Here is a 14,975-nt window from a genome sequence, read left to right as displayed (position 1 = left end):
TGTACATCTCTTTGCAGATAAGACAGATTTACATCTAATTTGTGACTTTTACCACTCATTTGCAGGAAAGATTTTCAAACTGGCTCTAAGCCTTCCACCACTGGATAGATATTTGCTTACTTTTGTTAAATTGATCTAATTCGAAATGCAACGTTGATTGTTAGAATTCCTCATCCCTGTTCACACACCCACATAATATCCTCATTCAAGATTGTTGGAGGCTGATTCCTTAATCTTTCACGCAGGGCAATGCAGCAAACCACCTTGCTGCTCTATGCTGCTTGAAAAGGAAAGGGCAGGAATGTGGCATGTTGAACATTATATGGTGCATTCCTCTCCTTCCCTAGCCTTGGCACACTTTTGGTTGATTAGTGCCAATGCTAGCACCATTGTGTCATGTTGCAAGGGTGCCTGCACTGTAGGCAGGATTGTTTTTGTGCAGGTGGGGACACCTTCTTGCACAAAACTAATCCTCTAAGTCAGTTCCTCTTTCTATGTATGCTACAGAATGCAGCATGCATAGAAAGATGAAATAAAGCTAGAAGGAATAAAGATATTTGTCCTTGTTATGCCTCACCTGGGGAGGTGTAGCATTTTGATGCATTCCCAGGTCTACCACAAATAGTAAACTGGGAATATGCCAGAATCCATGGGTGGATGTATGGGAACACCCCGATCCACCATGGAGCACCTTCCTGGGGCAGAGTAATGCAAGTATTTGAGCTGCCTTGCATTACTCTGGATTTATCAAGCCATGCAGGGCCATGCAAGGTGGCCTTGCATGGCTTGATAAATCTCACCTAGGGTTTGGGTAGCCCTTGCACCCCTGGTGTGGCACAGAGGCAACACAAAACCTTGATAAATATGGGCCTGTTGGTGCATAATTTAACTGCACAAAGTGGAAGGAAAAGAACATAAATAATACAGCTCGAAGAGCAAGGTTGCAACTCTACAAAATATGTAAAATCCACCCAACAATTACATTGCACACAACTAGGTCACATAATTTTGCCTATGTTCTCTGCAAGCTGAACAATCATAACACCCAGCTATTTGCCTCTAACTACATTCTTTCGGAACACTATAAAAGGTTTTAAACGTTGCCACCAAACGTCTCTTCAATCTTCCCAAACACACTGCCACATCAAAGTAGAATCACCAAGCTGACTGGCTGTCAATAAAAAATAAAGCTGTCTTTAAACGTCTAACACTGATACACAAGACTGTGAACCACACTGCCCATCCATACCTTTGCAGATTCATGAGCCATTACACTTGAGGGCAAAATCTTCAATCAGTCAACCAAAACCTCCTGCCCATACTTGAATCTCCATGTGCACAATCCAGATTATGCTGCTTCTACCTTATGTACCTCTATATTCAAACTCCTGCCCAATGAGGCATGTTTAACCTGAGGGCTAAATATAGTCAATATTGCCCTCAACGAACACCTCATTGCACAAGAAGCAACCTAATGAGCCAAACTACATTGCATGTTTGCTACATACCATCCCAACTGTATTTAAGTACAGTTGAAACATGTTTTGTAATGTTTTGCACTGCTCCATCATAGCTTACTACCCATTCAATCCCTATACTTCCCCTGTATGTACCTTTCAAAATGTGGTTTAATACAGGAATATTGCTGGCAAATTAACCTTGACATAAGTATTATTTATGCCCTAAATATTGTCTACAAACATATCAACCCATTGGAGGTAACAATGGAAGATCTACACTCAATTAAATAATATTTATGTCAGGCAATTGTTTTCATAAGATTTTCTGGCATACAACCCTGATAGTAACCTACCATTTGTTTTTGTTTTTGCACATTATTTTCTGGTTGCAAAGCTTATGTGCATAAATATAATGTCCATAGTTTTACATATTTTTCCACAGATTTTGGCTAGTTTGAGTGATTGGCCAGGGCTGGCTTTAGGGCAATGCAACTGGTGCCGCCGCACTGGATGCTGACCTGGATGTGGGGGGTAAACTGTCCTCAGTGGGGGCTGCTGTGCTTAGCAATGACTTACAAAACTTGTGATTTAAAAGCATCTGCTGAAAAGTTTCTTGTGAGTCCAGCCTTCAGGAAGCAATTAACATGTCAAGATAACTCTTGTGATTAATATTCCTGCTAGAGAAAGAGGTCTGCGTTTGGTCCAGTGGCAGTTTTGACTCGCCATAAAGTAGTGCAGAGGGTTAATATGCCTGCGGTAAACAGCAGATCTATATTTTATATGGATAGCTGAGTGGATAGTAAAGACAGCCTTTACAAGTGCTTTAAAATAAATGAAATGTATGTGAGAGAAGGGCTATGGAGAGATGAGGGGCACTATTGCCAGTGGCAGTGAGGGAATCTGAGGAGGTGGTCATGGGGTGGAAGGTGCCCAAAAAGATTGTTGCACCTGGCACCACCAGTGTTAAAGCAGGCCCTGCAATGGTCTACTGGGGAATTTCATTCTTACCTTGTTGGACTCATCCCTTTACATTAGATAACCCAAAACCTGCAGGTGTATAGAATTTACATTGAAATATCAAAGGTAAATTGTTTCTTATTTATTCCAGGTGATTCTCTCACAAGGCACAAAGAAGCTCCATTTTCAACCAAAGACCGGGACAATGACCGCCTCGCAATGAACTGTGCTGAAAATTATAAGGGTGCCTGGTGGTATACCGACTGCCACGACTCAAATCTGAATGCTCTGTATTTATACGGAGAACACAAGAGTCATGCTAATGGAATAAACTGGAGATCTGGCAAGGGACACTATTATTCCTACAAAGTATCTGAAATGAAGTTAAGAGCTGTGGCAAAATAAGTGCTAACATATTTTAAAATAATATTAAGATGTTAATGACCCTCTATATAGGCCACTTAGCAAACTGATCGTTCTTTGAATCTAAATAATAATAAATTGTTCTCATTTGGGAAACCACCAGAAGATGTACCTGAGGATAAACATCTGAGTCATGCCTCCAAGGTTCAGAATTGTGAAGGTTTGACATGAAGCTCCACAATGTCTGCACAATCCACTGTGTTGTATTTACAAATAAACTTATGATTTATTGCAAAGTGGCAACCCCATTCCACAATACGGTAAAATACCAGTATTAAACACTCATCTTACCAAATTCTGATTCACTTTCTTTACTATTACATATTTTGCATCATGAGAATCATTATGCAGTATAAAACAAAGACATGGGTTTGTCAATTTATATTTCACATTCACCTTAAACTATGCCAGTGCCTTTGCACTTGTACAGATAAGGGTGTTTTCATTTGCCAACAACCTTTATTCTTTATAAGTATTCATAAGTATATAAACAATAGGTAACTGTATTCTAACTATTATGTGGACTCCCGGAGAAAGTCATTTTACATTAAATGTATGCTTCATTCTTGGGAACCTTGAATCATACGCGTTCAAATTTACAGACACCAGCGATTTACGTGTTTATGCTTAACCCAATTTAAACTTACATTCAGAGTTAGATGTACCTTAATCCTCTTTTTCCTCACCTGAAAATTAAAATTGCACATATGCTATGCGAATGACAATAAGAAAAATATTGAAAACCAAGAGGTCTATGGTTTACGTCTGTACGGGTCTGAATGTGTTCATCTCATATGTGTACAGGTTTAAATATGTTGTCAACCTTATTATTGGTTAGTTCTTTCTCCTTTCCGATGAACACGTTTCCTCCCCACCACTAAAATTAGAAAGCATTCAGTAAGCAAGGATTGACAATTCGACCTTTTGGGACCTATGGCTAGGTCGTCACATCTCTGTGAGTTCAGTACACATTGAAATCAAAGGTCACAGATCAGCAAATGAGTCCATTGAATTCCATTTTTGTTATGGTGCATAAATCAGAACCCTTTTTATTTGTATATGAATGTTTTTATTCGTGTATATGGAAAATCGCATAGTCACAATAAAGGTCTTCCTATAACAGAGATTAGTGTAAGTGAAATATTGGGGTATTCATTGAATGGAGCAAATACTAGAGGTGAATGTAACTCCTGTAATTCTATGTAGCATAATCATATAGAATTACCAATAAATTCTTTTGAGATTACACAGAATCACATGAGTAGAATATTTAAGCATTTCCCTATATTTGTTAGTGCAGAAACGAAGAAATAGAATTAACTGCAATAGAACACAAATTGAGAAAGCGAGCAGTAACAAACTCGCTAAAAGTGCTCTTGGGGTAGAATTTTCCCCAACGTACTCCCGTCATTTAGCACTATTTTCTCAGCTCCAAATGCATTCCCATGTCCACAACGGACGCTAAGATGCATTTTGTGCAGAGAAACAGTTCTAAAGGCAGCAGAACACAAAGAGTAAGTGCTAAATATCATCTTTCAGTATGGTTATTTTCCCACCAAATTACATGACGGAGAGAAATCATGTAATTATCTATAATTTGTCGTCAAAGAGTAATATTAAATTACCAAATTACTTCAATTAGGCAGCGTAATTGAAATTCTGACCAGGCCTAGTAACCACCCACCTCAAATAATAACCACAATTCTTGTCAGGATAAACCACTAAAGTCACTAAGTAAACTGGAGTTCATCTCCTTGATAGCTCTGGCACAGAGCAGATAGGCTTGAAGCTGGACACAAGGTGTAAAGTATTTATGCAGTACTCAAACAGTGATAGGTCAAAACACCAGTACAAGAAAAATCCCAAACCAATTTTCAAACAATTAAAACATAGAAATGAACAAAATGACGCCAAAACGACAAAAGCCCAATAACCCTAATCACCCGCCTCCGCTCCACCGGAATCCAAGGCCAGGCCCTGGACTGGATCGCCTCCTTCCTCTCAAACCGTTCCCAAAGAGTTTACCTCCCTCCGTTTCGCTCAGAACCCACCGAGATCATCTGCGGCGTACCCCAAGGCTCATCACTCAGCCCGACACTCTTCAATGTCTACATGACCCCCCTCTCCAACATCGTACGCAAGCACGACATCATCATCACCTCCTACGCCGACGACACGCAACTTATACTCTCCCTCACCAAGGACCCCGCCAGCGCCAAGACCAACCTACAAGAGGGTATGAAGGACGTCGCAGATTGGATGAGGCTCAGCCGCCTAAAGCTGAACTCTGAAAAAACGGAAGTACTCATCCTCGGCAACACCCCGTCCGCCTGGGACGACTCCTGGTGGCCCACAGCCCTCAGCACCGCACCGACCCCCACAGACCACGCCCGCAACCTCGGCTTCATCTTGGACCCTCTTCTCACCATGACCAAGCAAGTCAACGCCGTGTCCTCCGCCTGCTTCCTCACCCTCCGCATGCTCCGCAAGATCTTCCGCTGGATCCCCGCCGACACCAGAAAAACCGTGACCCACGCCCTCGTCACGAGCCGCCTGGACTTCGGCAACACCCTCTACGCCGGGACCACAGCCAAACTCCAAAATCGCCTGCAACGCATTCAAAACGCCTCGGCCCGCCTCATCCTCGACATACCCCGCAGCAGCCACATCTCCGCACACCTGAGACACCTGCACTGGCTCCCAGTCAGCAAAAGGATCACCTTCCGACTTCTCACCCACGCACACAAAGCCCTCCACGACAAGGGACCGGAATACCTCAACAGATGCCTCAGCTTCTACGTCCCCACCCGCCTCCTCCGCTCCTCTGGCCTTGCACTCGCTGCTGTCCCTTGTATCCGCCGCTCCACGGCGGGTGGGAGATCTTTCTCCTTCCTGGCGGCCAAGACCTGGAACTCCCTCCCCACCAGCCTCAGGACCACCCAGGACCACTCCGCTTTCCGGAGACTCCTAAAGACCTGGCTGTTCGAGCAGCGATAACCCCCCCTTTTTCCCCTAGCGCCTTGAGACCCGCACGGGTGAGTAGCGCGCTTTATAAATGTTAATGATTTGATTTGATTTAAGTAAAACCAGAGTTATGAATGTTTACATTTTTAAGTTCAAACAGTCCCAAGAAGCATTAAGTGCAAACCACAGCCATCTCGTTGTGATTTCGTGGGTCAAGAGTAAGGTTTAAGGCAGACTGCCATGGAGCACTTGGTCAAGCGTTAGCTAGACAAATTAATTTGTCTATTTCAGTCATTTGAGTATTAAGATCAAATGAAGAAAAAACATGTAATTTATTGTGTAAGTGCGATGGCTAGCCTGAGTCATAGATGGAATACCTTTTTAGGTCAGGGCTACAGACAGGTTTAGCAGTATATTGTCAGACCTATTGCTACCAATATGAAATATACAGCCATACTGGGCTTTAGGGTAGTGCCCGACTCATAATTGAAATGCTTTGATGTCTGTTCCTGCTTCAGTGGTGTTCCCCTTTATTCTTGGATGTGCCCCATGCAGGAACATTTCAGGATCACAGTGTTCTGATTAGATGAGTTACACCTTTCCATTTCTGACTTGAGGGGACTATTTTTCTCCTATTTTGAATGTATCACTCCATCATGACAACTGTGTTCCTATACAACCAATGCAAAAGTATTGAAATAGACAACGGCTTGGCCTTTTAGAGAAGAGACTTACTGGTGCTGCTTTTGTTCTATAATGCAGTGAACTACATATAATGTCTGTGATTTGTTTGTTGTGAAATAACAGATAAAGCCAGTAGCCAACTGAATGACTTTCAATTTTTCAACCTTGTAAGCTGGGTCTATTGTGACTTTTACCCATATATTGAAGGCTAGAGACAGATCCTCCCATCAGGCACCCAATACACTATGTTAAATGAGTTCAAGTACATGCCTATACCATCTTCAGTGCTCTGCAGTGGCATACCAATAGTCCCCTCAGTCCCTGCAATGCATGGGGGCCCGAGCTCCAGAGGGCCCCCTTGCACTGTGTACTGGTGTGAGGCGCTTGGGCTAAACACTCCAGGCTGGGTCCAGAATATGGGGAGGAGGGCCCTCCCATGTATTTTGCAGTCGGGCCCCCACAAGTTATGTTTTGACACTGATGTTCTGGAGTGGTATTTCGCACCTGTGGTGCCACTTAGAGGCAAGCATTTCACCCTCCGCGAACATACAGCAAAAATATGATTGTGTGCATTTGCAAATGACAAGGCTAAAAAAATTAAAAAAAATTAAAAGTGCATCACAGAATTAGAGGGATTTTGAGCAGTGGCATGAGAACTGACATTAAAGGTAAGTCAGTGTTATATTATGAAAAACAAATAGGGTATATGTAATAAATTAGTTTTAAAAAGGGGTAAAAAATGTATACATATTCACAAAGTAGGGAAACAAGAAAATTCACCTAATGTGAGAGTTACATGTCAAAATATCAAGCAAAAAATCATCATGCTAGAAAAATAATGTAGCCAGAATATTGACAGCCACAATATTGTCTAGTTAAATAGGTATTTAAAATTCTTAACTTCACATCAATGTTCCTTGAAGACATGTATGTCATCAGTTACACAGATGTGAAGTTTAGCATGTCAAATTTATAACTACCTACGTACATTTACCTTCACAATATTTGTGAAGTCGATATTCTGGCTATGATATTTTGGTGGTGAGATATTCAAAGCTAGGAATTCGGGGCCTGATTTAGAAGTTGGTGGAAGGCAATACTCTGTCACAAACATGACGGACATCCCACCTGCCTTATTACAATCCCATTCTATCCTATGGGGACCGTAATACGCTGGGTGGGATATCAGTCACATTTGTGACAGAGTATTCCCTCCTCCAACTTCTAAATCGGGCCCTCGCTCTGGTATTATGCCTAAATGGTTGTCAATCACAATACATGGTAAATTAGGACACATGCAGCTGCAATTGAGAGTATGCATATTGTGATGCAACTTGTGAAGACTTAAAACAAAAAAAGGCAGACAGGTTGTAGTAAAGTAATATACTGAGCAGCAACACCTATCAAGAATACAGATAGTGGAGGGACATGGCCAACATGGCGATCAAGATGGACACTCTTTAAGTGAGCTCCGTGTCCGGCCTGTCAAAATCCTACATAATCCTGCCCAGCAGACAAAACCCAGAACAACAACATAATTAACAGTTGCCCTGAAAACCAGGACAGGCACTGGCCTTGGGGTGGGGGCAGCCAGGGACAGCCCTTCAGTGAACCTCGCCAGACCACAGTAGGGCAGAACGCCATGGCGGGCCTGGAGGTTTGAGGCCATGGGGAGGCCTGCTGCATTGCTGGGCCTCTGGTGGCTCCTGCTCCATTCACCACCCCTCTCCCGTCCTCTGAGCCAAGGGATGGGCAACGTATACAGTAGAGACAGACTGACACCAGGGAGGCCGCATGAGTGACTGGGACACCGGAGCTGCTAGTGCCGCATGGAGTGGGTGCCTCGGGAGCAGCCACGACTGGAGGTCCAGGCAGTAGGAAGATCCGACCAAGACCTAAGAAGACGCCCGACAGTAGGCGGTAGAATGGAGGGCATGAAAGGCCACTGCACGTGGGGTGAGAGTGGGAGGTGAAAAGCCTGAATTCGCCAGTGGGATCCTGCTACGAGGGGATGCTCAGCTGCTGCACCTGGGTTGGGGAATACCAGCATGGCCAGTGCCTGCGGGGAACGGTGCTGAGACACTGCCCTTGCTAACTCCATGCATCACGGCCAGCGGTGCCTCTTGTGGCAGGTGCACATAGGGGGTGAGCCTAAGAGGCAGAGGGCCCAGATTTGCCTGCGGGACAGAGCCGGGGGAAGGGGACACTGAGGACTCTTGAGGCAATATTCAGGCTGCCCAGTGCCCCCCTCCTCCCTTCCTTTTTGCCGCTGACCCTGGGGGAGCTAGTTGAACCAGAACTCACCATGAATGGGGGGGTGACAGGCTTGAATGTGTCCTCCTGAGTGAGGGTGAAAAGGGGCTACTCCTGATCCCATCTCGGGGCCACAAATACAGCTGCACTAGTGGTCTGCTTGTGTGGAACCTCAGCACATAGTCTGGCAAGAACACTGCAGGCCTCAACATTACCAGATAGCCTAGAATAAAGGACATACAGGGACACGCATACTACTCCCAACCTGAGCACCAGCAAAGTAAAGGACATCGGGTCCCTTGTCACCCAGAGGAACAGAGATCACAGCCCAATACTATAAGGTAGAAAGACATCTTTTCAAGGCCTGAACACTGCCCTACTTGAGACTGGACATCCATGGGTGGGCTCTGAAGTACTGTTAAAGAGCTTGATGGGTATTGACCTCCAAATATGGTTAAAGATAAAGACCCCAAACCGCAGAGACGGTGAAACTCGACTGCTATGCCAAAACAATGATCCCCTCTCCAAAGGAGACCCCACTACCAATGCCTGACAACACTACCCTCATTCAGGTAATCCAAGTTTCCAGAGAAGAACTGGAAGGGAAAGTGGGGGAAGTATGCGCAGATGTGATGTTGTTACGCTAAGACCTCCAGAATGTTACGGAAAGATTCTCCTCTAAGGAAGTAAGGATCTCCGAACTAGAGGACACATTAACACATTTACACAAGGCAGTGACTGAAGTCACGCATCAAAGAAAGAGGCACTTTGGAGACTGGATGATGCTGAGAATCGAGCCAGATGCAATAACCTGCATTTTGTGGGGCTCCCAAAAGGAGTGGAAGGCATAGACATAATAAGATTTCTGGACCATTGGCCATGTAGCAATTTTCCATTTGATTAATTCTCCAAATGCTTCATTAAAGAAAGGGTGCAATGGGCCCTGGTAAGCAAACCTCATCCTGGAGCCCCACCCCACCCCCCTCAGGAGTGTAATAGCCTGCTTCCTCAACTACCAAAACCGCAATATGATCCTTTCGGAGACACAGAAAATGGGGGAGGTCTGCCATGAACACCCAAAAATCCTAATATTTCCTGACGAACTGTCAGTGAAAGCGAAACTGAGAGGTCTTGACTTGAAATACATGCTACTGTTGGTATTTGCTAAAAAACAGGCCTTATGAATTCCAGCATTCTGGATCAATTTTGTTGGTGACATTTCCTCAAATAGTATTCCTTCTTCAGATTTAAGACAATGCCTTCAAATTGAGATAAAGCCATATATTTGCAAAAACCTGTGGTCCAAATGCTCTTTATTTCCTCAGTTTTCATCAAAACTTCAGAAATGTTTTCCCCAATAAAAACGTTTAGACAGAAATACTTGTGAGATGGAAGTGAAAGGTTAAAAGTAGAGTAGCAAAAAGAGTAAAGGGAGAGAGAGAACATTCTGAGAAGAAAAATCTGATGTTCAAATTAGAGTAGCTAAATGGAAAGACAGCTGCAACAGAGAACAGAAAATTCAGAAGAATAGAAAGTCTGAACATTGAGAGACAAAGAAGACAGGGGAAGTGACAGAGGAAGAAGGAAAAAAGTGACTGATTCTTGATGGTATGCAAAAGGGGAGAGGATGTAGCATTACGGCCAGAGCAGCTGCTGACTTTGGAATTGGAGAACCAGGTTTGGGTCTTGGTGTCGGCTCAACAACTCATGGTTCTGGGCAAATCACTTAGGCTCTCATTACAACCCTGGCGGTCGGTGGTAAAGCGGCGGTAAGACCGTCAACAGGCCGGCGTAAAAAAAATGGAATCACGACCATGGTAGAAACCGCCGACAGAGACAGCCACTTTAACAATCCGACCGCCACGGCGGTACAAACAAACAGCATGGCGGTCACCGCCAACAGACAGGCAGAAGAGAATGTACCGCCCACACCATTATGAGAGGCCAATCCACCACCTTTTCCGTGGCAGAGTCAAAGCGAACAAAAACACGGTGGAAACAGGACTTGGAAGGGAAAACGCTCACCTCTACACACCCCACGAGGAACCAGGACGCCATGGAGCTGGAACTCCAAATTCTACCTGCCATTCTCTTCCTGCTCCTCTACCAGGAGCACGACCGACGGCGGCGACCACCACGGTGAGTACTGCACCTACGACACAGGGGAGGGAAAAGAGAGTCACACACACACGCAACACGCAACACCCCCACCCCCACCCTCACCCACAACATACACACAAATACATGTTGAAACATTACATTTACACCTCCCTACCCCCCCCCCCGAAGAATGCAAGGACAAAAGGAAATGATTTGAACGATTGTAATCAGGAAAAATCCATTAGTCAAAAACATATATACACTATTAACAAATATGTACACCAAGATTTCAAGTCCATTTACTGCCCCTACATAGTCCGTGGACCACTGGGCCCAAAATGCATGGGCGAGGCCCACACAAGATACCCAATCCAAACGGAGAGAACACTGCAGGGGCATCAGATCGATATAAAACAGGCACCTCAGGGGAAAGGGAAGGGGGGGCACCTCAGCCGGATGAGTGCACGACGACAGCTCCACGAGGGGGCTCCATGCCCATTGAGGTATCCTGGGAGTGCAAAGCCACAGTCTCTCAAATCTCTCCAGTGGGTGGCTTGCCGACTGCTTTATCCTGGGGAGTGAAAAGCCACAGTCTCACAAGTCTCTCCAGTGGGTGGTTTGCCCACTGCTTTATCCTGGGGAGTGCAAAGCCACAGTCTCTCAAGTCTCTCCAGTGGGTGGTTTGCCCACTGCTTTATCCTGGGGAGTGCAAAGCCACAGTCTCTCAAGTCTCTCCAGTGGGTGGTTAGCCCACTGCTTTATCCTGAAGAGTGCAAAGCCACAGTCTTACAAGCCTCTCCAGTGGGTGGTTTGCCCACTGCTTTATCCTGGGGAGTGCAAAGCCACAGTCTCTCAAGTGGATAACAGTCTCCACTGGTTCTGGATGGGGCTTTGTGCCCAGAGTGCTTCATCCTGCCAAGGACTGAGGTAGTGGATGTCTTTCTCCACTGGTTCTGGAGGGGGCTTTGTGCCCAGAGTGCTTCATCCTGCCAAGGACTGAGGTAGTGGATGTGATACTCCACTGGTTCTGGAGGGGGCTTTGTGCCCAGAGTGCTTCATCCTGCCAAGGACTGAGGTAGTGGATGTGACACTCCACCGGTTCTGGAGGGGGCTTTGTGCCCTGAGTGCTTCATCCTGCCAAGGACTGAGGTAGTGGATGTGATACTCCACTGACTGTGGGCCAACATGTAACCTGTCCAGGCCCCTGGAACTGACCACCAGCCACGTACGACTGACCACTGGGGATGGCAGCCATGTCTGCGGTGGTGCCACTGGCACAGGATGTGGCATGGCCGCTGGCGGTGCTGGTGGTGGCCTCAGTAGCTGCGGTGCTTGCAGCGGTCATTGGCCAGCGGTGCTGGTGGGTGGCTCAGTGAGCATGCTGCTGGTGGCGGTGCCCTGGGCAGTGGTGCTGGTGGGTGGCTCAGTGAGCGGGCTTCTGGCGGCAGTGTCCTGGGCAGGGGTGCTGGTGGTTGGCTCAGTGAACGTGCTGCTGCTGGCGGTGTCCTGGATAGCGGTGCTCATGGCGGCGGTGCATGTGGCAGTGCCCGTGGTGGTCTTGTCTGCCGTGCAGTTTAGCAGCGACTTCCCTTTCTTTTTCTGGCCCTTCCACACCTTGGATGGTGGTGCAGCTGTCTTGCCACTCACAACTGTAGTCCTGGGACAGCCCTTGGTGGCAGGTGTTTTGGCCTTCTCCCTCCAGGCTGTGGCCAACATCTTGGGTTTTTGAGGTGGGGGAATATCCTTTTCCTGGCTCCTTGGCACACTGGCTGCCCTGCTGCTTGGCACACTCCATAAGCCGGTTACTGCTGGCACCACTGTTCCCGGTGATATGGTGGCTGAGGAGCTGGGTTGGGACCTGGAAAGGCGGGCCCTACGGGACGGAAGGGGTGGGGGAGGTGTAGGGAAGAGATGAAGGTTTGACAGGAAAAGATTTTTAGACACACTGGGACGGGTAGATGGAGGGGATTTGGGAGTGGAGGAAGAGGTAGTGGTTGTAGGAGGTGTTCGTTTGCTGACTTTGGGTGAAGGTGCATGGGCTGGAGGCTGTCGTGAGGTGGATGGCTGTTGGGTGGGTGTGTGACTAAGTTTGTGTAGTTTGGGTGGTGGGTTCACAGACACACTGGGAGAGGACACAGGGGATGTGTGAATAGTAGTGGGGTGGTGAGTGCACATGAGCGGTGTGTGGTGATGGGCGTGCTGGTGATGGACGTAGTGGCTGAAGATGTAGTGCATGCAGGTGTGAGTGGAGACGTGACAGGGATGGAGGAGGGAGACGTGGAGGAGGGGGACACAGTTGAGGCAGTGGCTGTTGGTATGCGTACATGGGTATGATGCTTGTGTGAGTGTCTGTGGGATGTGTGGTGCTTATGTTTGCCAGAGCTACCCTTGTGTGTTGAGGTGTGTGCATGCTAGTCTGATGGTGTGCTTGGGATAGGCTGAGGTACTGGGGATTGGGTCTGGGTGGAGGAAGTTGGAGGGGGGAGGCTGGACACAGGGACAATGGATACCATCAGTGCTGAGGCCAGAGTCTGAAAAGCTTGCTGTTGGGCTGCCTGACCAGAATGGATGCCCTCCAGGTATACATTTGTCTGTTGCAACTGCCTCTCTACACCCTGGATGGCATTCAGAATGGTAGACTGCCCAACAGTGAGGGATCTGAGGAATTCAATGGCCTCCTCACTGAGGGCAGCAGGGCTGATAGGGGCAGGGGCTGAGGTGTCTGGGGCGAAGGAGATGCCCACCCTCCTGGGTGAGCGGCCACGGGACACACGCTGAGGGGCTGTTGGGAGGGCAGTGCTGGTAGGGGGGGTGGCAGCTGTCCCTGTAGATGCGGTGGGCACAGAGGGGCCCGCCACCGCAAGGGAGCTCCCATCAGAGGAGGAGTCGATGTCGCTGGTCTCAGCTCCTGTCCCTGCCGTGGAGCTCCCCTCGCCCTCCGTCCCACTGGTGAATTCGGAGTCCGTAGTCTCGCCCTCCAGGGCCATGTGGGATGTAGCTCCCTCCTGCTCCGGTGGCACTGCTCCTCCGCGTGATGATGCTAATGCACACAAGAACAGGGAGACCACAAAAGGCAGGGGGGAGAAAGTAAAAAGACATGTTCAGTGCATGCAATACCGCTACTGTTGGCGGACACCACAGCAGCCCTCTGAACTACGCCATGCACTTTGAGTTCCCTATTTAATCACAGGGACATGGGGTACAAGGCCTATGCCCGATTGCTGCACACATGGAAGTCATAGGAGCCTGACTAGGGGTAGATGGCTCTTAACACAGGTGGGGTGGGGTGCCACATAGCCTGCCTCACGAAGGGACCTTGCCTGCAAAGCTAGCCCTGGCCTAGGGTAACCTACTGCTCACCTCCCCCACCCAGACTCCTCCCATGCACGCTAAATCAGCTGAATGAGAGTGTACTTACCCCCTTGTGGCTGCTGTGATGCCCTCAAGCGCCCATCCAACTCCGGATACGCCACCGCCAGGACTTGGAACATCAAGGGGGTCCATCCCCAGCTGGGCCTCCGCTGTCTTCTTGCTCCAGCGGCGAATGTCCTCCCATCTTTTATGGCAGTGGGTGCTCCGTCTGTGGTGGACCCCCAGGGTCCGGACTTCCTTGGCGATGGCACGCCAAATATCCTTCTTCTGGTGGGCACTGACCTACAGGAATAGTACAGGGCAAAAGGAGAAAATATAACCGTCCGGACCGTCACAGTCATTGGCCCACGTTCCCACCCTTGCCCTGATGCACACACACTCACCATTGTTTAATGTACACCTCATTCCCCCCCATCTCCCATCCACACCACTCCAAACAGGCATTGCCCATACAGCATGCTCACAGTGTACTCACCTGTTTGTCTGGAGGACCGTATAGTAGCGTATACTGGTGGAGGACCCCATCCACTAGTTTGTCCAACTCTTCCGATGTGAAGGTGGGGGCCCTTTCCCCAGACACTGTAGCCATTGTCGCTTCCAGACTGAGGTCACAGCAGCACTTGTAGTGTAGGTACTCTCCCGTCGAAGATCAGGTATCAAGTGAGTAAACAGACAGAAAATGGCGGTCACGTCTGCGGCGGTGCGTACCATCAACGCCGTCGTACATTGTCATTGGCTCCTGGGACCCATAGGGTCCAATGT

At 47.6% G+C, this 14,975-nt stretch overlaps 1 protein-coding gene across 2 annotated transcripts in view; it reads left to right on the top strand.

The window, feature by feature from the left end:
* The window catches only part of LOC138261696 (ficolin-1-like), a 263,717-nt gene extending 259,753 nt beyond the window's left edge, over nucleotides 1-3,964 (top strand). For both annotated transcript variants that reach the window (XM_069210960.1, XM_069210959.1), the window contains one exon: nucleotides 2,569-3,964. In XM_069210960.1, the coding sequence (XP_069067061.1) occupies nucleotides 2,569-2,822 (254 nt within the window). In that variant the 3' untranslated portion in view covers nucleotides 2,823-3,964. The remainder of the gene's footprint in view (nucleotides 1-2,568) is intronic.
* The last annotated feature ends 11,011 nt before the right edge of the window (nucleotides 3,965-14,975 follow it).

This window comes from Pleurodeles waltl, chromosome 10 (assembly GCF_031143425.1).
Source record: "Pleurodeles waltl isolate 20211129_DDA chromosome 10, aPleWal1.hap1.20221129, whole genome shotgun sequence".
Lineage (NCBI taxonomy): Eukaryota > Metazoa > Chordata > Amphibia > Caudata > Salamandridae > Pleurodeles > Pleurodeles waltl.
Note: the sequence above shows the minus strand (reverse complement) of the source record. Positions and strands in the feature narration are given on the sequence as shown.